General features: G+C 37.9%; 1 protein-coding gene across 4 annotated transcripts in view; it reads right to left on the bottom strand.

The window, feature by feature from the left end:
* The window catches only part of CKAP5 (cytoskeleton associated protein 5), a 102,542-nt gene that overhangs the window by 61,470 nt on the left and 17,699 nt on the right, over positions 1 to 23,373 (bottom strand). The window contains exons 2-6 of one of the 4 annotated variants that reach the window (XM_054511941.2): positions 12,619 to 12,715; positions 6,589 to 6,682; positions 5,689 to 5,882; positions 3,798 to 4,004; positions 198 to 369 (exon numbers count right to left, since the gene is read on the bottom strand). In XM_054511941.2, coding sequence (XP_054367916.1) covers positions 198 to 369; positions 3,798 to 4,004; positions 5,689 to 5,882; positions 6,589 to 6,645 — 630 coding nt within the window. In that variant the 5' untranslated portion in view covers positions 6,646 to 6,682; positions 12,619 to 12,715. Of the gene's footprint in view, positions 1 to 197; positions 370 to 3,797; positions 4,005 to 5,688; positions 5,883 to 6,588; positions 6,683 to 12,618; positions 12,716 to 18,265; positions 18,398 to 18,525; positions 18,606 to 23,373 lie in introns of those variants that run through there. The other 3 variants (XM_045893775.3, XM_045893777.3, XM_045893776.3) reach the window with 3 other exon arrangements.

Here is a 23,373-nt window from a genome sequence, read left to right as displayed (position 1 = left end):
AATCACTGAGTGTATGGTATTTAACTTGAGAGGACAAAATAAAATCAGAGACAGCTATGCTCAGAAGAAAAAAAAATCAAATTATTTCAAAATTAAGAACAAAAATAATTATTTGTAAGGACAGAATATCAACAACAGGAAAGAAATACCTTCATATTAGTCTTATGCAAAGACAACCAAAAAACTTTGTGCCTCACCTGGACAGAGTTTATATTTTGTAATGGGGGTCTCAGAGCATCCCGAATCCATCTGTAAATCTCCACAGCAATTAGTTTTGCTTCATCTCGAACAGCTTTTTCTCGAGACTCAAAGAGTTTTGGCAACACTTTGATAATTGGCTTAAGCAAGATGATTTTGGAACCAAATTCACTAGAAGTAAAACATTGGGGAAAAAAACAAACTTGTCAACATGCAATATATTTGGGTAGTGTTAAGTTTTCATTCACTCAAATGCAGTTCTGTACTTATTATATACTAATAGTTGAGATTTTTTAAGGCAGAAAAAAAAAAAGGAGTTCCTAACATCTATGTTTAGATACCACTCTTCTAAGAGTGTTATTTAATGTCTAGGGTCCAGAATATAAAAATCTTAAAACTAACCTTGCAGGTAACCAGATTAGGGATAATTCAAATCTATAAAGGACCAAATTTGTGTAACATCTTAAATATATATGTATATACATATAAAAGCTTGAAAACATAAATCAATTTATACATATTTAGATGAGTGAAATCTACTTGCAGTAAGTTGTTTTTTTTAAAGATTTTATTTATTTATTTGACAGAGAGAGACACAGTGAGAGAGGGAACACAAGCAGGGGGACGGGCAGAGGGAGACGCAGGCTTCCTGTGGAGCAGGGAGCCCCATGCGGGGCTTGATCCCAGGACCCTGGGATCATGACCTGAGCCAAAGGCAGATGCTTAATGACTGAGCCACCCAGGCGCCCCTACTTGCAGTAAGTTTTTAATAGTTCTTACAATTAAGGTGGTTCACTCAACTTGACAGATCACTAATCCTGGCAGCATGTTTCATTCCTGACGTCAAAGCTTATCACCTACAACTCCAGGCAACCTAAATCTCTCTTTGCTTCAGTTTTTCATGGGGAAAACAGTTGCATTCTGACTTCTTTCAAAAAGGTAGCACATTTAACCTTATATATTTGTCACATTTTATATTTTTAAGTTTCCTAACTGGCCAAATTTAGCTTTCTGAGTCACTGCTAACATTTCTGCATAACAAATTCAGGAGCAAGAGGGATTCAGTTATGAAACAACACTGACATTTTTGTAGTAGAACTCATATACAGTTGACCCTTGAACATCACAGGTTCAAATTGTGTGGGTCCACTCAAACATGGATGTTTTACAGCACAGTACTATAAATGTCTTTTCTCTTTCTTTGATTTTAATAACATTTTCTTCTCTCTAGCTTACTTTGCTATATATAAGGATACAGTATATAATAGAGATAATATACAAAATATGTTAATCGACTGTTTGTTATCTCTAAGGCTTCCAGTCAACAGTAGGCTACTGGTAGTTAGGTTTTGGGGAAGTCGAAATTTATACACAGATTTTTGACTGCATGGGGGCTGGCTCCCATAACCCCGGTGTTGTTCAAGGGTCAACTCATTTATCTATTATTTATTTATCTAATGTGTATAAATTTATCTCCTGTACACAAATGCAACAAAAATTTTTAGTAATAGCTACTGACATATGCCAATAGGTTAGAGGAGACAGAAAATACTCTCCTTCAGAAATGATATTTAAAAAGATACGTGGTATGTAAATATTTTAAATATAGATATGATAACATGAAAATAAGATGATCTCCAAGATTTCCTTTAAAATACCCTTTATTTTAATAGAAAAGAACATTTTAACTTGGCTCAGTTGACCTTTAAGACTATAGGAAAAATAAGAACTTAGGGTTATGAAACAGGGCACTCAGCACTGTGCCTGAAGAACCTAACATCTGGGATCTCAGGAATCTTCCTTTACATTACCAGATTTGTTTCATCCGATTTTTTTGTTTCACTATCCGGGCCTACCGAAAGATGTAAGAAAAACCTACAGAATAGGTCCACATGGAAAACAGATTAACAAAACAAAACCTCATCTTGATACTAAACATATTACTATAGAAAACCACATATGGGGGTGCCTGGGTGGCTCAGTCAGTTAAGCATCTGCCTCTGCATTTGGCTCATGATCTCAGGGTCCTGGGATTGAGCCCCGAGTTGGGCTCCCTGCTCAGCGGGAAGTCGTCTTCTCCCTCTCCCTTTACCCCTCCCCCTGCTCATGCTCTCTCTCTCAAATAAATAAAATCTTTAAAGGCTGATTATAGCATAACACATGTTTTTATTAAGAGATCCATTACTGGGGTGCCTGGGTGGCTCAGTTGTTTAGCGTCTGCCTTCAGCTCAGGTCATGATCCTGGAGTCCTGGGATCGAGCCCCACATTGGGCTCCCTGCTCAGCCTGCTTCTCCCTCTCCTACCTCCCCTGCTTGGGTTCCCTTTCTAGCTGTCTGTCAGATAAATAAAATCTTTTAAAAAAAAAAAAAAAGGAGAGAGAGAGAGATCCATTACTAAGGACCGAACATATCTACGGAGATAAGCACAGTCTTTAAATTTTTTTTAGATTTTATTTTTAAGTAGCCCCAACCCCAAGATCAAGAGTCGTATGCTCCACCAACTGAGCCAGCCAGGCACCCCGAAACAAGCATAGTCTTGATAACCAAGTTAATTCAATAAATTTCTAAGATGATAGACTGAGCACACTACTCATAAAAACTACTCATAAGAACACACCTACTATACTATACTAGGCTTGAAATGAGGAAAAATTTATTACACAAGAATCTAAGTGAAAGTCAAAATTTTATAAATTTTATAGAAGAACTTTATGAACCAAGCGAAAGACAATGTAAAAGTTTAAGACTTATAAATTGAGGATCATTTAACAAAATTTAGGAATTTTGATATTTCCATGTAAGATAAACACCAAAGGAAGCATTTTCTCTAAGAAGTAGGTCATACACAAAATTGCAAGCGAGCTGAGTTGGGATGACTGTCACTGCCATAGGCCACACATTTAGGATTTCACTAGAGCTGCTTTCTAAAGTTTCTCATGTGGATAGTAATGGGGACAGGATATCAGATTAGAAGGACTGCCAAATCAGAACAAACTAGGGGTTCGTCTCATTCAGATTTCCATACCAAATTACAGCCACTTGTTCCTGAAAAAGATCTCATTCATGAAAAACTTCACTGCCAAACAAGAAATTCTAGCACTGAAAATAACTTATTTCATAAGAGTAAAAGTTATTTTCTATTTGCTATTGCTGTGCTTCTGTTTAAAGGCATATAGTATTTACTTCTACTTTACTAAAAAGGCATCTAAACAAAGGTCTGCTTCAGTAAATAAACAGTCTTTAGCCAACATTTCAAAGTACATAAATATGCTTGAAGATAACAAGAGGACTGCTTAAATATCCTGAGGAGTGCTTTTCCACGAAAAAGCCAATTCCTAATTTGAAAACAGGTCAGAAATCTCCCCTGCTCATCTTCATTAGAAGGGGATTTAGAAAAAATAACTATGTAACACCAGTTGAAGGCTAAAATCACTGAATAGAAAGCGCCACACTTGAGGAATGACTAGCTTTCCCAGGTCAATTTTCCTGGTTAGTGTGGCACGCCAAGTCCAGTCCAGCAGTTTTCATTTCTGTTTAAGCCAGGAACTCAAATTCAACTGAGATATTCTAGTTCACAAAACTAAAGCAACAAGTCTTACCTTAAGGCTTTCCTCAGTGTCTCTATGCAGGCCACTACAATCTTGGGGTTCTTGTTGTCCAGGCCTTTTAGGAGCTCTTCTTGCACAGCCTCTCCTTTCTCAATCTCTATGTACATTAGACAAATCTCAATGCCTAGCTCCTTGGCTTTGGCTTTGGGTTGGTTGAACACTTTACTTACGACACCCGATACAACTTCACCTGTGGTTCTGTAATATAGAGTACAAACAACCACCACCATACACAAAACACACTTTAGTAGAAAGAGCTGGAAAAGGTCATGGGGGGGGGAACACGACAAATACTTTTTAAAATGCTTAGAAATAAAGTAAATGAGTCTCTAATTTTTTATGTTCAAGAAAGACATGAAAGACAAACTTACGCAAATAAAAGTGTAAGACATGTCACACCAGGCAATGACACAGAACCCTATTTTCTCTTTATAAATGTAGAAAATTCAAATAAGAAAGTAAAAATCCCTTGACATCCCATTACCCAGAGAAAACTACTTTCAACTATTTCGTATCCATCCTTCCAGATTTATCTCTCTATATGCATGGACAGATACATAGATATACATACAGATATATTTAAAAAAATAGGATTACAGAGTTCTTGCTTTTTTGAAAAAGTTTTAAAAGGTCATTTTAAACATTTCTTGGAATAAGAGAATTTCTTCACGGAGGGAATGGGTATGTACCTTTAATAACAAAAGGCTGCTCCTGATTCCTTGGCAAGATTTTACAGTAACTGTACTACTTTGAGTCTCTTCTAAATTAAATAAAACCTGTACCATTGGAAATCAGAGGAATTGAGTGGGTTGGGACTACATGTATTTGTCAAAAAAGTTTATGGTATCAGAAGAAAAATGCAATTAAAAAAAAAAAGCAATGTTCTCAGGGGCCTAGGTGGCTCAGTCGTTAGGCGTCTGCCTTTGGCTCAAGTCGTGATCCCGAGGTCCTGGGATCGAGCCCCGCATTGGGCTCCCTTGCTCGGCGGGAAGCCTGCTTCTCCCTCTGCCACTCCCCCTGCTTGTGTTCCCCCTCTCGCTGTGTCTGTCAAATAAATAAATAAAATCTTTAAAAAAATAAAATAAAATAAAATAAAGCAATGTTCTCACTAATGACAAGGGAAACTCAGTGATGCTGGTAACAAAACTGTCAGGTTAATGATTATCTTTATTGGTATAATCTTTGAAGTAAGTCAAGTATGTATTTTCTTGTGCAATTAAGTTGAGGGTTCCCCCCCCTTTTTTTTATGGAGGGCTCCTTTCAATGACATCAAGACTAGCATTAGAAAACCAGGTTTCTGAGGTATGGGAGAGTGGGTGATTAGAAACCTGGATCATCTGCAGCTCAAGTCAAACTGGCCAGGAGTCACAGAGGTTGTTTAGTTAGCAACATCTCTCCTAAGAGATAAAAATGCCTAATCACCACAGAGAGAAAGATGTGTTTCTCAGATCACCTTGCTGGGAAGCCTTGTAGAAAGAGATTTTTGTAATACCCAAATGCTTTCCACTGGAATTCTGATAATTCCTTTGCTAACACCCTCAAGTTTCTTCTAAAAGTTACTAGAGGTTTTCCCTCTGGTTTAAAGTTAATTCCCACACAAAAGGCTCAAAAGGAAACTCACTTGCTCATCAAACCTTAAGGCACGGTTTTCAAGATTTCGTTTCTAATTTGCTCCTCTTTAGAGATCTCATGTACCATTTAGATTTCTGAGAGTAGATAAGAACCAAATGAAAAACAAGTACCAAGGAGCTATGAAAGTAAGAAAATCAATATCTTCTAAAAGTGCTAATAACTAAGGACAGCGATCCATAAATATACACAAATTAATCGATGCAGCACCAGACAAGGGTTTTACCAGAATAGTTGGAAGGAAACAACTTACTTTCCTGCTACATGGGCATTTTCAACATAAACAAGTGCAGCTTCTAATCCTTTCAACTGAACCACTGCATTGGAATCAGTCACAAATTTTTTGATCAGTCCTAAAAATTTGGACCATTCTGGGCTCTTTTCATCCTTTATTTTCTGGAAGATCTTCAGGGCCTCTTCATACCCACTTAACCTTGCTTTCCAGAGCTAAAAGAAAAGTATTTTGAAACAAAACACAATTTAATGATATTATTATCTACTGTTAATTGGGGATGGGGAGATGACTACCCTATACCAGGTAATTTGAATAAAGGACCCCATAATTAGAACAAAAAAGTTTAAGAGTTTTCAAAGAAGATTAGCTTATAAACTTTTTCTTGTAAGTGTTTAATATTTGCGATATTCTTCCAAGGCCATCTAGAATTCCTAACACATATCTCACTTTGTATCCAAGTATTAGCATTTCCTTTTTTGTAATATGTAACTTACAATTAAAGATGCAACTTATAATCAAAGATGTAATGATTCAAAAATGAGATATCAGGGGCACCCAGCTGGCTCAGGCAGTTAAGCGGCCATGTGACTCCTAATTTCAGCTCAGGTCATGATCTTGGGGTTGTGAGATCAAGCCCCACGTCAGGCTCTGCGATCAGCAAGGAATCTGCTTGAGATTCTCCCCTCTCTCTCCCTCTGCACCTCCCATCACTCACTTGAGCACACACGCTCTCTCTCTTTCAAATAAATAAAATCTTTTTTAAAAAATGAGAAATCATACTATTGTCTAATCTCCAAAGCATGTTGTTTCTCAGTTGTATTGTGTAATCATCAGGCAGCTCTACACTGTACCATAGAGTGTAAAGTGCTGACAAAATAAGCCAATGACACTGAAATCTGAGTTCCAGGAAAGTCTTACCTTGTGTTCACATTTCTGATCAACCGGCAATTTCATCCACTCACTGTCATCTCCCATTGTGCTTCCAGTTTCTCCTCAGAATTAAGAGTAATTCCTGGTCAAACAAATTGGTAACTAGTTAAGTCTAGCAATCAAGCAGTCTTGTAAGACAAAATGAATTTACTGAGATTATTATTTTATCATGTATGCCTCAATAAGAGTAAAAAAGCTCATTCTTTGGTCAAATGCCCATTTAATTCTATTAATCGAACATTTAAAAAGTGGAAGAAAAGAAGTTAACCAAAAAAATCTAAATGAGGGGCACCCTGGAGGGCTTAGTCAGTAGAGCATGTGACTATTGATCTCAGGGTTGTGAGTTCAAGCCCCATGTTGGGCGTAGAGCTTACTTAAGTAAACAAACAATCAAAATTTTAAAAAAGTCTAAATGAATCTAGAGGGGAGAGATATTTGTTTAAAAAAAATGCCACATCAGGGGTGCCTAGGTGGCTTGGTTGGTTTAGTGGCTGCCTTCGGCTCAGGTCATGATCCTGGGGTCCTGGGATCGAGCCCCAGGTCCGGCTCCCTGCTCAGCAGAGAGCCTGCTTCTCCATGTCCCTCTGCCTGCCACTCTGCCCACTTGTGCTCTCTCTCTCTGTGTCAAATAAATAAACAAAATCTTTGAAAAAAAATAAAAATTAAAACTAAAAATTTTAAAAATGGTGCATTTGGCTGGCTCAGTCAGAAGAGCATGCAACTCTTGATCTCAGGGTTGAGTTCAAGCCCCATGGTGGGTGTAGAGATTACTTAAATTAAAAAATAAATAAATAAATAATTAAAAAAAGACGCTTACATATTTTCCCAAATGGGAACTTCCTAGGTACGTAACAAAGCCAGGATAAAACTGAAGAGCTGAGCTACCTGGCCTTTAAAAGGGCAAGAAAAGAGTTTCAAAGAAAGTCATACATATAAAGGTTAACCTAAAATTCCTTTAGAAAATAATCAATATGGAAAAATCTCAGTGTTACCCAGCTCTCTATCTAATTCTGGTAAATATGACTCTAGAAAGTATCACTACATAAACTAGTAAAAAAATTAAACCCTTGAATGAACCATTCCTTTATAAAGTTTATATCATTTTTAGTTAGGTTTATACTCAACATTCCTTTACCAACTTTGTGCTATTCATTTAGATAACACCTTTTTTCTGATTATAAAAGTAATGTATGTCAACTGCAGAAAATCTGGAAGGTAGACAAAATATGAAGGAAGTAAAGTATTAAAAAACAATTTTACCACCAATTATTAACCATGATAAGCACTGACGTGTATATCCACTTGAATCCTTCCAGAATTTTTTCTTTTCTTTTTAAGATTTATTTATTTACTTGGGGGGCAGGGAGAGAGGGAAAGAGAAACTTTAGTAGACTCTGTGCTCTGCACAGAGCCCCATGCAGAGCTGGATCTTATGACCCTGAGATCAAGATCTGAGCCCAAACCAAGAGTCCAAGGCTTAACCAACTGTGCCACCCAGGTGCCCCTAGAGTTCTTTCAATGAACATGCAATGTATAAACTATATGAAAGAGACAGGGATAATCCTCTTATAATCTTTTTCTCATATAGCCACATTTTCCCATGTTTGAGAACATGATGTTTAAAGGCTACATAGCACTCCATTTTATAAATATACCAAAATTAAACAATCTTAACACTGGACATTTAGATTGTTTCCAATTTTTCAGTATTATATATAATATAGAAGGGATCCTGCTCATCTCTCCATCCCCAGTCTCAGTCTGACATAAAATACACCTTCAATAAATATTTGTTTAATGAATATGTACCTTAATGGTGTCTACTATGAATTGGGTGATGTGTGGAGTACTTTTTAAACATGTTGATTCACTTTGTACTAACAACAACTACATCAAAGAAAGATATTCTCTCCACTTTACACCCTAGGCTCATAAAATTTATGTAACTTGCCTGAAACGCAAAACTGGAATCATACTATGATTCAGTCAATGCCTCTTTTTTTACAGCCTGTTCCCTCCCATTGAAATGTATGGAATATCCCAGTGAAAGTTGTATACCTGAAGACTTAAGTTTATTAGAGCAAGTGGAATTTTCATTAAGTCTTCTCTCCAAAACCCCCAGAACCCTGAGAATAGCAGTGAGTTTTAGAGAATGAATCAAATCTTAATAGAGATTCTGCAGCAATGGTGGGAGATAAAATAGTACAGCAGTTTATAAAGTAGTACAGTATACAGTAATAATAGTACTACCAATAATAGCATTTTAATATTATTAAATATTACAACAGTTTATAAAGTATAAAGCATTACCCAAGTTGAAGATGTACATATTCTACTTCATTCTTAGGTATACACCCTAGGAATTGATGCCAACTTCTTTCCAGAAGATCTTACACTAGATATTCACAGCAATGTTGTTCATTAAGGCCAGAAGCTGAAAACACTTCACTAGTTCATCAGAAAATGAATGAATAGTGGTATATTCATTGAGTGAAATATTATATGGCAATTTAAATGAATGAACTATGCAGTGTTTCTCAAACTCTTTAGTGAACGATACATCTTTTTAAATATTTCAAGCAATGGGCTGCCTGGGTGGCGTCTGCCTTCGGCTCAGGTCATGATCCCAGGGTTCTGGAATCGAGCCCTGCGTCCGGCTCCCTGCTCTGCGGGGGGGCCTGCTTCTCCCTCTCCCTCTGCCTGCCGCTCCCCCTGCTGTGCTCTGTCAAATAAATAAATAAAAATCTTTAAAAAAAATTTTTCAAGTAACTATACACTAATATGTTTGTAAAATACAATAAAAATTATTAGATCTGTGGATTTTCGGAGTTCCCCAAGTGAAAGAAAAATAGTACAGCCATCATGTAAACGAATTTGGTGGTTCCTTAAAAAGTTAAACATCGAATTATCATATGGCTCTGCAATTCTACTTCTGGGTATATACTCAAAGAATTGAAAACAGGTATTCCAACAAGTACATGTACATGCATATTCATAGCGCCACTATTCACCTGAGGCAATAAATATCCCAAATTGTCATCAATGGATGAATAAACAAATTCTGATATGTAATTACAATGGCCTTCAACCACAAAAGGGAATGAAGTACTGACACAGGCTACCACACAGATGAACTTCATAAACATGAGGCTAAGTGAAAGAAGCCAAACACAAAAGGTCCCATATTGTAGGAGTCCATTTATATGAAATGTCCAGAATAGATCAATCCTTAGAAACAGAATGCAGACTGGGGGTTGCCAGGAGTTGGGGAGTGTGGGAAATAGGAACTAACAGCTTAATGGGTAAGGAGTTTTACTGTGGTGTGATGGAAATGTTCTGAAAACTAGACAAAGGTGCTGCTGGCACAACATTGTGACTATACAAAAGGCAAACTGAATTGTTCACTTTAAAAGAGTTAATTTTATGTTACGTGAATTTCACCTCAATAGAAATTTTTTTTTCTTTTTTTTTTTTTAAGATTTTATTTATTTATCTGACAGAGAGAGAGAGAGAACAAGTAGGCAGAGAGACAGGCAGAGGGAGAGGGAGAAGCAGGCTCCCCGCTGAGCAGGGAGCCTGATGTGGGGCTCGATCCCAGGACCCCAGGATCATGACCTGAGCCGAAGGCAGCCGCTTAACCGGCTGAGCCACCCAGGCGCCCCTCCTTTTTTTTTTAAAGTTCTCAGGTGATTCTAATGTGCAGCCTGGGTTGAAAACCTCCAAAGTTACTTTCTTGTCACAAGTTGGAGCTTCAAAGGCAGTATCTTCTGAGGTTTTTTTGGTTTTTTTAAGACACTCAATGAAAGCTTTCCAAACATTTCCCAACCAAGAGAATGTGAACTGTCAGCATTTGACTGTCAGTATTCTTTAAGTTCACTGCAATACTTTTTCTTTTTTTCTTGTTGGTTGCTTTTAAAAACACGAAGAAAAAGGTTATCCAACCTAATTGCCTCATATAAAATTTAGATGCCATTATGTTATACTTTCTGAAATGGCTTCTACTACTTTATTGTCTGAGTTTTTAAAAAATGGTGTTTATGGCTTTGCTTCTTTCTAGTCAAAGGAAAGGCTTGCTTCATACCAAAACTTCCCCAGCCATTGAAATAATGAATACAGTGTTTGTTTACAAATGTGGCACTGGGGACTCTTGCTCTGTGTTTGTCTTCTTCTAGGATTGATACACTAAGAAAAAAAAAAAGAACTTATCCACTAATATTCTACCATAATTGTTTTAATTTCAATATTAACTTTAGAATTTAGTTTTTTTACATATACAAGAAAATATACACAATATATGTTATGAAGCATTATAATAAAATTGATCCGATGACCTAGCACCCAGTCCAAAAATTAGAACACTACCATTAACATTACTGCATCTGTGCATTTTTTTCCTACCCCATCCTTCTTCCCACAGAAGCACTTTCCTGAAGTTCGTTTAGTTTTATGCCACAGTCACAATCACACATCCCTAAACAACAAAATTAACTGGGCTTATTTGTGAGCTTTAGAAAAGTATTATCTGTGTGTTGTCTTCCATAACTTCCTTTTTTCATTCAATATTTCATTTGTAAAATTCATCCATGTGTGTACTGTAGTTCAAAGCTACTCAAAATGTGGTCCAAAGACTTGTGCTCGTTCACAAATGTATCGGAGACAAGTACAGAAATGGAGCTAAGAGTTTAGAAACTGCCATAGCACCTATTCTAACTTCTTTTATTATAGTAGTTTGAGGAAGTGAAAAAAGTTCAGCAAGGATAAAGTATAAAATGCAACACAGAAAGTAAGGGGGTGTAAAGTCAGGCTGGAAAGTAGCTCAGATCAAACCTTGGAAGGTCTTGAGGGCAATGTTAAGGAATTTGGACTTTACCCCAAGTGTAAAATGAAACTTTGAAGGACTGTCAACAGGAAACATTACATATGCCATCAAACTTGCATTTTTTGAAAACTGTATGTTGTACCTGTAAAAAAGCAATGTAAATAATGGTTTAGAAGGCAGTAACAATAGAAGGAAATCAGTGAGAATACAGCAGTCTAAAACAAAGATGATGGTGGCCTGGACCTAAGGATAGTAGCAAAGCAGATAAAGGAAAACGGGTGGATTTTAGAGATATAAGGAGTGTTAAAGAATGTTCTTACAGAGTGAATGTAGAAGGGGTATAAGAGAGGGAGGAAGATGAAGTTTTGGACAAGCTGTTTGAGATACACACAAGTGTAGACAAGTACAGCATTTGGAGATTTAAGCCTGGAGCTCAAGAGAGAGAGATCTGGCCTGGAGATAAAAATTTAGAAGTTACCAGTAGATAAATGTAATTAAAACCAAGGGGAAGGACGATAGCACCAAGGAAGAGTACACAGTAAGAAGAGGGTCCAGGACAGAGTTCAGATGACACCCAGCATTTACAGGACAGGTAGATGTGCCTGCCCCTCAAACCACCATCATGCACACTGCCTGGCACATATAAAATGATCAATAAATGTCTGCTGGGGAAGGGGAAAAAAAACACAATAATCCAAAAAGCACTAACGGTTTTATCAAACTTGAGAAAATTTTATCACCTTCTATTTCTATCTGGAAATCTAAATTTAAAAAAAAATTCTGTATCTTCAAAACCACCACTTAAGAGGAGACCTTGTGTAAATTACTTAGGCAAATGTATTGCCTCGGCATGCTTATGTGTAAAGTGGGGACATCAGTAGGGGATAAGCCTTCCTCATAGGGCTATTGTGGGTATTAAAGGAGTTAGTCCATCTAAAACTCTTAAGACTAGGTACTTGGCATCTAGCAAGGACTCAACGAATGTTAGCAATTTATATATTATCAGTAGTTGGCATTCCTAATTTGAAAATAATTATTTCCAAAATACAATTGACTTTATTTTGTAATTCTACAGGATTAAAAGAGCAAACACAAATACCCCAAACTGAATTTAGTCAACATTTTACTCATAACAGTTGTTTGAAAATGATAATACAAGTCATAAATTTAATGTCTGAAAGAAAATAAAATAGGGGCACCTGGGTGGCTCAGTCGGTTAAGCACCTGGCTTGAGCTTGGGTCATGATCTCAGGGTCCTGGGATTGAGTCCCCTGCTTGTGTTCCCTCTCTCGCTCTCTGTCAAATAAATAAATAAAATCTTAAAAATAAATAAATAAATAAAGATTTATTTTGGTGATTACTTAATTCGGTTAGAATATAAAGAAAAAAAAAGAAAGAAAATACAGAGTAGGGGTGCCTGGGTGGCTCAGTTGGTTAAGCGTCTGCCTTTGGCTCAGATCATGATTTCAGGGTCCTGGGATCCAGCCCCTCATCAGGCTCCCTGCTCAGCGGGGAGCCTGCTTCTCCCTCTGCTTGTACTCTCTCTGTCAAATAAATAAATACAATCTTAAAAAAAAAAGAAAAAGAAAATATAAAGAGTAAATGGGCATAATATGAAAAACAAGTTTACTTGCCTCCAAAAGGATTTACATACTGTAGATATTTAAATTTAAAATTTAAGGGGGAATCATCCCTCATCAGCAGCTGCCTAATAATCAAGTCTAACTACCCAACTGGGCCTTAAAACACTGTTAACCTGCCTTTGGATAAGAGGGGAATGACTTCAGTTTTAATTGTAACTGTAATTTGGAATTATTCATGCAGTGGAACCCCCTCCCTCCGCCCCCGCCCCAAAGCCCCCATTCTATTGAGACGGCTCTACCAACTGATAAAGAAAATCTTTCCTTGAGATTAATAAAAAACAAAAGTATGGTAGACTATAATTCTAGAACATGTGGAGAAGGGGTCATTAAAGTCAGCACTTATTTGAAAGCTGAACTTTGCGTCTATCTCCAAATGCTAACTAGCCATTATCACAAAGGAAAGTAAAGGCCTTGGGAACATTCAGAATATATACAGGAAGTAATGAAGAGGAACCTCAGAATCTATATAAAATGGAATACATATAGAATACAATGTAACAATTTCATTAGAAGTCACATAAGTTAAAGGTCGAATGTTTTCTTTAGAGGAATGTAGTACTGCTTTCAACATACATAGCAAACTGAAACCAAACTAAATTCGCAAGAGCCAAAGAATGGGAACCACCCAAATGTCCATCCACTGATGAACAGATAAAAAAAATATGGTTAAGTCCATACCAATGAAATATTATTCAATAATAAAAAGAAATGAAGTACTATAAAGAACTCCTAAGGGGCGCCTGGGTGGCTCAGTTGGTTAAGTGCCTGACTCTTGATTTTGGCTCAGGTCATGATCTCGGGGTCGTGGGACTGAGCCTGCTCTAAAAAACCCCAACTCCTAAAACTCAAAAACAACAACCCAATTAAAAAATGGGCAAAGGACTTTAGACTAGACACTTCTCCAAAGAAAATCTACAAATGGCCAATAAGCACATGAGAAGATGCTCAACATTATTAATCATTATGGAAATGCATATCAAAACTGTTAAGATACTACCTCACACCTATTAGGATGGCTACTATCAAAACAAGTGTTGACAAGGATGTGGGGAAATTGAGACCCTTGTACACTGTTGTTAAGAATGTAAAAGGGGGGGCACCTGGATGGCTCAGTTGATCAAGCGACTGCCTTCAGTTCAGGTCATGATCCCAGAGTTCCAGGATGAGCCCCACATCGGGCTCCCTGCTCAACAGGGAGTCTGCTTCTCCCTCTCCCTCTGTTCTTCCCCCTACTTGTGCTATCTCTCACTCACTCATTCTCTCGTATAAATAAAATCTTAAAAAAAAAAAAGTGAAATGGTACAGCTGCTGTGGAAAACAGTATGGCAGTTTCTCAAAAAATTAAAAATAGAATTACCATATGACCCAGCAATTCCATTTCTGGGTATATGCCCAAAAGAATTGAAAGCAGGGTCTCAGAGACATATTTGTATACCCATGTTCATTTCATAGCAACATTATTCACAATAGCTAAAATGTGGAATACACATAAAATGGAATATTATTTAGCCTTAAAAAGAAATTCTGACATATGCTAGAACCTGGATGAACCCTGAGGCCATTAGGCTAACGTGAAATAAGCCAGCCACAAAGAGAAAAATATTGTATGATTCCACTTAAATGAGGTAGTCAAAATCAGAGACATAAAGGAGAATGGTTGTTGTCAGTGAATGGATGGATTGGGGAATAGGGTATAAAGCTTCAGTTTTCCAAAATGAAAAAAATTATGAATATGGATGGTGGTGATGGTTCCATAACATAATGAACGTATTTAATACCAGTGACCTGCACGCTTAAAAATGACACACACCAAAGAAATGAAGTACTAATAAATGCTATAACATGGATGAACCTTGAAAACATTATACTAAAAGAAACCAGTCACAAAGAACCACATATCATATGATTCCATTTATAAGAAATATCCAGAATGGGCAAGTCTATAGAGACAGAAAGTAGATCAGTGTTTGCCTAGGACTGAAGTGTTTGGGGGAAATTAAAAGGGTGAAGGCTAAGGAGTGTAGTATGGGATTTCTTTCTGGAGTAATGAAAATGTTTTAAAATTGACTGTGGTGATGATTGCACAATCTAGAAAAGCCACTGAATTGTACACTTTAAATGGTGAGTGGTAGATAAATTATATTTCATTAAATATAAACTGCTTTTTAGGGGGGCCTGGGTGGCTCAGTTGGTTAGGCAGCTGCCTTGGGCTCAGGTCATGATCCCAAGGTCCTGGGATCAAGCCCCACTTCAGGCTCCCTGCTCAGCGGGGAGCCTGCTTCTCCCTCCCCCCACCCCCCCGATTGTGCTCGCTCTCTCTCTCAAATAAATAAAATCTTTAAAAAAACCCAACTGCTTAAAAAAAGAAAAAAAAAAAAACTAACAAAGTTTACGAACAAAAGTCCTTAGGCGGTAAGAAAAATAAGAATGATTTGTTCAAGCTACTGATCATTTTACATGTGCATGGGTTGGCTGCACAGGTTAGAGTCCTTTCTAATAACAAGGTCTAATAATAAGGAATTACTCTATTCCAATTTTACCTTAAGCATTCACATTCACTGAATTTCCCTATGGGCAAACAATGATGTACCTAGCTCACAGGAGTACAAGTAAGAAGTCTAAACAAATAATCATAATACAAAATACATTATGTGTGGAAAGTGCTTTAAGCAAGGGATGAATCAGGGTTATGGGAATTCAAAATAGGATTAACCACCCGTGAGTGAGGGATAGTCAGGGAAAATCTCACAGAAAGGATGGCATCTGAACTCAGTGCTGAATGACAGGTGGGATTTTAAAAAAACAGACAAACAAACCAAAGTAGAAAAGGAAATATTCTAGGCTGAGAAAAGAAGAGGCCAAGTCTTGGAGATAGGAAAGTACAGAGCATGTTCAGAGAACAGTGAATGGCTCCATTTATTATAGTCTAAGATGAGAGGTAGACTAGGGTCAGATCATGTAGAATCTTGAATATTAAGCTAAATAGCAGAAGATGCTGATGACGGAAGCAGGGAAATGACACGATCCTATCTACTTCAGAAAGAAAAATCTATGTAGAATGGATTGAAAGGGAGAGAAAAATAGAATCTTGATAGGCAATTATTGCAGTACTCTAGGACAAAGGTAAATAGGAGCCATAGGGGCCTTAGGAATGGAAAGGATGGGCAGGGGGGACTGAAGGGAGTTACAATAAAGAACTAGAATTAGTAAGCCTCAGCAAGTATGGATGTGGGAGTAGGAAGAGCCTAGTAGGAGACTCCAGTCTAGGTGACTAGGAGGACAGTAGTGCTAATGACATAAAAATATCAGAAGTAGTTCTGGATTATTTTTTGGGGAGTAGAGAAGAGGTGAAGAATATGATGAGTTTGGTTTTAGACTTGAGAAATAGGATCTTCAAGTGGTTAGAAATGTGGCACCAGGATTAAACAGGGGATTCTGGATTTTATAAACACAGACATGGGAAGTCAAGTTGTCATTACATAGTAAGGTTTGATGCTTCAAGAGTGAATAAAGTTGCCAACAAAGAGAAGCATTAATAAAATTAATTTGAACTATATATGATGCTTACTATGGTTCATTCAATCTAGTCCATACTACAAATGTTCATACTTTCAAATTATTCAGACCTCTCAAGAGGCTTCCCCCTGGCCTGAAACAGAGGATAAGGCAAGGAAGCCAGCTAAAATAAATCTGTTCTACAGAAATATTATAATCTTATACCACTGCTGTATCTAAAACATCTTCCAAAGAGCTCAAAATACCATACAGTCCACACTACTGCTGAAAAAGGTTTAGATGTAATTGTTTATTTTTAGACCAGAGGTTAAGAAATGTTTCCAAGGTCACAAATAAAGGTAGAACTTAGAATAAATTTCAAACTGATTTTTCAGTTTAGTATTCAATTAAATAACAAAGTACCTATTAAATATGCATTATGTATTATTATAACATATAGACCCAAGCAATCTATGCATTTTCTCATTCATCAACCAGCTAAAAGTAAGGCACCAAGAGACTAAGTCATAAGAAATGTTAGAGCTGGGCCTACAATCTGTATCTCCTTTCTCTCAGTCCACCAATTCTGCTGCACCACTCATAGGTCCAAGTGTAGTGTCCTTTTATTTGAAGTTCCTATAACTTGACAGTCTATAAGAATAATTATACAGCTACTAAACAGACTGTTTGGCTTTCTACTTGGGAAGAAGCTGTGGCAGTGAACTATTTTATGGCTAATTCCCAAGCTCTTGACCTACAAAAGCTCTTCACCATCACAATACAAGAGACCTGGATCTGATTACCATTCCTGGACTCTCACTTCTGGCTAAGGAAATGCTACTGCAAAAGCACAGAATAAGCGTGAGGTAAGTTTGAGGAAAATTTCTGCCCATTCAAAAAGCAACCCCTTTGACCAATAAAGTATGATAATAGATTCACTCAAAAAAAAAAATTATTATAATACAGGGATAAAACAACACATATACAGGCCCAGAAAGTTTTACTCAAACCTTGTATCGGAAGGACAAATGGACTAAAGAAGCATAACAATTATGTAACTGTCACAGAAAATTTAAAATTTTTATTACTTGGCCAAGCCAGACAAAAGCTCATCTCTAAGTAACCAGTAACAAAATGACAAGCCCTTCCCTCTAATTTAAAAAACCTCACTGCCTCCAGGTAATTCCCATCAACAAGGACAAGTATTAACCTCTTGCTGGAGTATTCTGCATTATCAGGAAGCCAGAAATCTGAACTGCTTCTCTAGCAGGTTATCTCGGCAAACTTGGGTGTGCTTGCTGTCCTAGTCCTGGGATGATGGCCTCTCACAAATTCCTTCTGAAGGAGAAGAGTAAAGAGGGGTGTCTGAGCTGTCTCTTACACACCCTGCTATTCATATCAGCAGGACAGAAGATTAACTAGACTCTCCCTAGTAACGATCACTGTTAATGTCTCCAAAAGGGCGACCCACACCAACACAGGCCTCTGGGGAGATGGAAAGCTAAACCCGGCTGTGAATTAGGTCAACTTCCACAGTTACTGCTCAACAGTACCATGGTAGCTGAAAATCTAATGCTTACTCATCCCTAAACTACCCAGGTCTCCAAATCCCAGGCGAAGGACCCAAGGCCCAGGACACGAGATCCAGCTCCACCCATCCAGCTCAGTGGGGTTATATATACTCGGGTAAAAGCAATCCTCTCCTCACCCCAAGTAGGAACCAGGCTGGGGCAAAGCTGGGTCGTGGACACCGCTCAACCACTGCATATCCAAACAAGCACCCTAGGGCTGCTGTCACCACCCAGAAGTAGAGCAGATGCCCCAGGCTTTAGCTCACTGCAGCCGGCATTGTTTACGCTCTTTCGCAGCCTAAGCCTCTGATAGGCCAGGAAAGTCTCCTGCACAGTCCACCAGGACTTCCGGCATGGGCACAGGATGCTTGACCCTCGCCCGCAGTTTGACACTTACGCTCCCCGAGCAGGGAGAGGTCTGGGGGCCCTACGGTCCGAGCGGAATCAGCAGGAATACCCGGCGGGCCGCGGCGGCATTGGTGCGAAGGGCCGCTGGGAAACGCCTCCTCCGGGGGCGGGGCCCAGAGCTCGCTGTCAGAGTGCCCGCCCCACCTCGTCCCCCTCCCGGCACACACCGAAGACTTAAAGGGGCCGCACCTTCGCCCAGAGGTCTGAGGACTCAGGGTGCTGCTTCCAGCCCACAGGGTTTCCAAGGCAGGAGGCAAATGAAGGACCAACTAGGAAGGCTCCACCCCGGCAGGGTGGGCCTCTTCTTTGGTAGCAACACAGGCAATGTTCCAGAAACAAAGGAGATGACCAGTTCCTACTACCACAATCCTAATCCCTCCCCCAGGGATGAAAAAAAAAATTGCTGCAGGCAATAGCCCAAGCATCAGGGTAAATAGATAGCCCTCATTATGTACGCTGCTTATTCCATAAATTTGAGCAGTTACTGTTCTTCAAATGGTAACTGAAAGGCCCAGAAAGGAATTCTGGCAGCCTGCATTGCTTTACCTCACCCTTTTCACAGCCTTCCTTCTCTACAACAAGAGAAATCCCAGACAATGATAGAAGATGGGTAGGAAGGTAATAGGAAGTGAAATGGAAAACATTCTCATTCTTGCGAGCAAAATGTGCCAAGAACTGGCACAAGAATTCAAAAACTGACCAAGAATTCACATGTCTATGTAGATAAAGAAATCCTGAATGCAAATACAGTTGTGATGTGCAGCCATCCAATTTAATATGAAGAGTTCTTGAGAAAACTGTAGTAGAAACATTACTATCTCAGGGAGATAAGTAATGGTCTCTGATCTCTCCATAGGTTGTTAATGAGTTTTAATTTTCTTTTCATAGGAGGAATTTTTCCTCAATCTCAGTTTACAAGGTTTGACTGCATTTTGTGTCTCATACCATCAGGAAAGAGATTTACGTGTTTACCAAGCCTATATTCTTCCATCTAATCTAGATGAATAAACACATCTTATTAAAACCTTAAACTACCACCAGACAAGTATGGGAATCAATTTGGTGAAGCAAAAGACCATTTATAAGTGCCCTAACACCCTCCATCTCAAACATGGGTTCAAATGGAAATAAAGATTCCATAGGACAGGCATGAAGACTGCTCTGTTGACTAGGCAACAGATCAAGGTTACAAAGTCTCATAAGATCTTAAGAGAATTCTAGGATCAGGCTGCCAGGGAGAAATGGATTCAGATTAGAAATAGTGTGATTTTGAACTGCCAAGAAAACCTCATTTTAAAGTGCATTTAACTATGAATGATACTTCTGAATTAGGTAATTAAGACCTTTCATTTTATCCCCATGAAGCATATCACACTATTGAGGATAATGCAGATCAGCCTCCCCATTAGATTGTGAGCACCTCAAGGGCAACGGCTAGAATGTACCCTAATCATCCTTTTCTCCCAGTATGATACAAAATGAATACTTAATAATAAATATTTATCACAAAAATTAGGATCAACACTTTCTTTGACATAGGAGTCTAGATAACTGTCAATAAGCATAGCACAGTGAATATATATGTGCATGCACACACACAAATGGATAATACCCAGTGCTGTGCTTGTTAGTGAATTAAAAATTTAGAGGAAAAAAAAATCCACTGATTGTACAGCTAGGTCTCAGACATCAGAGCTCAAGACTGTTATTATAGGGATTTGTATCTTTTGTCCCAAATGCACAGGTAAATATTCCTGAATAGCTCTTAAATATTTTACCCAATAACAGTCTAAACATAGCCCATCTTATTTAGGCTATTGCTTTTTTCTTTACTATACCATAAAGAGACTAAACTGGACATGTAAAACCTTCATAATTCAACAAATTACCAATTAGTAGTCTCCTACTTAACATGGCAATGTGGAAACTGTTTAGGAAATAATTTAGTAAATATTATATATAGAAGAGGAGAGATTCCCTAAGCTGAGAGCTTCTGAGTAAGGTTTATTAAGGTATAACTTACATATAGTAAAACTCACTCTTTTTACTACATAGTTCTATGATTTTGGCAGACACAGAGAATCCATCACCATAATTGAGAACATCTCCATCAGCCCAAAATTTTCCCTGGTGTTCCTTTGTAGTCAACATCCCCCACTCCTCCCCCCAACCACTGATCAGCATGCTGTGTCTACAATTTTGTGTTTTGCACAATGTCATATTAAAAAAAAAAAATCATACAGTATGCAGTCTTTTTTCACTTATAATACAATTGAAATCATCCATGTTGTTGCACAGATCAGTAATTTGTTCCTCTTTTTTGCTGAGTAATATTTCATTGTATCATCTAACACATTTTGTTCTTCCATGTTACCAGTTATAGGACATGTGGGTTGTTTCTAGCTTTTAACAATTATGAAAAACACTGCTATAGATTTTTGTATGAACGTAAGTTTTCAATTCTGTTAGGCAAATACCCAGGAGTGGGAATGCTGGGTGGTATGGTTAAGTGTATGTTTAATTTTATAAGTAACTGCCAAACTGTTTTCCAAAGTGGCTATATGAACCATTTTGCATTCCTCCTCCACCAGCAATGTCTGAGAGTTCAAGTGTAACTGGCTTATTACTTGGTACTAATTTCTAGTATGGCTCTGTATTTTTACACCTATGAATTAAAGCCACTTCTTTCCGCAATTTAGTGTTAATGGTTTGTAACGTACTCTTCCATTTACAAACCAGTCATTGATCATTTGCTATGAATCTTAAATGCTACTTTATAACACTTTCAAGAAGAAGTATCAATGAAAATTACTCTTTCTAATCCTATCCAAGAGTAGTCAAATCTGGTCATTTTATCTGGATCAACAAGCTATAAGGCTAAACAAAAAGTACTCCTGGTAAACTGAACAAACCAAAGCATATATTATATATCTGTCAGCGGAACTGGTTTTCCAACATTCAGGTGAGTTTATCCATAGCATCAACAATCTCTCTACATAACAAATCATATTAAACATCTTTATCAAATGTATAATTCTCTTGATTAGGAAGCAAGAAGTTTCAAGAAAATATTTTAAAACTTACATAAATACTTTGTCCACTATTACAAAAAAATCGTTTAAAAAGGGGGTCTGGAATTTTTATACACTGTTGGTGAGCATGAAGAAACTGGTACATCCATTTTGGAAAATATTTGTATTAACAGCCCATTCCCGAGAATTGAGCATTATGTCCACACAGAAACTGGTACATAAATGTTAATAGCAGCATTAGTCATAAGAGCCCCAAAGGGGAAACAACCCAGAAATCCACCAACTGATAAAAGGGTAAACAAAATGTGATATATCCATACAATGGAATATCACTCAGCCGTAAAAAGGACTGAAATAGCCATATATCCTACAACATGGGTTAACCTCGAACACATCATGCCTCTGAGTGAAAGAAGCCAGGCACAAAAGGCCATATGGTGGATGAGTCTGACTCTATGAAATGCGCAGGTCAGACAAATCCACAGGGACAGAAAGTAGAATAGTGGTTGCCACGGGCTGGGGTGGGTAGAAAGAGAAAGGGGGAATGAGGAATGACTGCTAATGGGTATGAAGTCTCTTTCTGGGGTGATGAAAATGTTCTGGAATTAGACAGTGGTGATGGCTGCACAACTATGTGAATATGCTAAAAAGCCACTGAATTGTATGTACCCGTTAAAAGGATAAATTTTATGGCATGTAAATTATATTTCAATTAAAATATCCATTGACAGGAGAATGGATAAACAAGCTGTCTTATATTCACAGAAAAGATACTATAGAGCAGTGAAAACAAATGGAGACAACTATTAGCAAAAACACAGATGAATTTCGCAAACCATGCTGAGAAAAAAATAGCTAGTACTAAAGAATATACAATATAATTACATAAACCCAAACAATATACTGTTTAGGAATATATATGTTTGTGGTTAAATTTAAAAGAAAAGTGCAAGGGGCACCTGGGTGGCTCAGGTAGTTAAGTGTCTGACTCTTGGTCTCAGGTCATGATCTCAAGGTCGTGAGATTGAGCCCTGTGTTGGGCTCTGTGCTGGGCATGGAGCCTGCTTAAGATTCTCTCTCCCCCTCTCCCTCTGCCCCTCCCCCACCTCTAAAAAATAAAAATGAAAAAAAGTACGAGGATATTAAATTTATAACATAATTTATTTAAAATATATTAAGTATTCCATGAGTTTAAAAATAAAAGAAAGGGGTGCCTGGGTGGCTCAGTTGGTTAAGCGACTGCCTTCGGCTCAGGTCATGATCCTGGAGTCCCGGGATCGAGTCCCGCATCGGGCTCCCTGCTCGGCAGGGAGTCTGCTTCTCCCTCTGACCCTCCCGACCCTCCCCCCTCTCATGCTCTCTCTCTCTCAAATAAATAAATAAAATCTTTTAAAAAAATAAATATAAAAAAAAAGAAAAAAAGCTCTGCCTCTCGCTAGTAGGATTTTATAATTTAAAAAGTTACACACTACAAGTGTTCAGGCAGAAGTGTAGGAAGGCACTTTTTTTTTTTCCCCAATCTGAGAGGAGCACCAGGCTGGAAAGAAGAAAATTTTTATCTCCAAATCCCTGTTCTACCATTAACTAGTTGTGAAACCTTAGGGAAGTCATTGAATATTTGGTGGCTTTAGTGTTGTCATGAATAAAACAAGGAGTTTGTATCAACAGCTCTCCCACCTCTGAAATTTTATGAGACCGTGCTCCACAACCACTATTTATACATGATAAACAGCACGCTTGCAATTCCAAGTTCTCCAGTAGTACAACATCTGCAGCTAATGTTAAATGTTTGGAAAATTCTTCTA

The sequence above is a fragment of the Mirounga angustirostris genome, unplaced genomic scaffold (assembly GCF_029215605.1).
Source record: "Mirounga angustirostris isolate CCGP_5_RB_7025 unplaced genomic scaffold, mMirAng1.0.hap1 SCAF_13, whole genome shotgun sequence".
Classification (NCBI taxonomy): domain Eukaryota; kingdom Metazoa; phylum Chordata; class Mammalia; order Carnivora; family Phocidae; genus Mirounga; species Mirounga angustirostris.
Note: the sequence above shows the minus strand (reverse complement) of the source record. Positions and strands in the feature narration are given on the sequence as shown.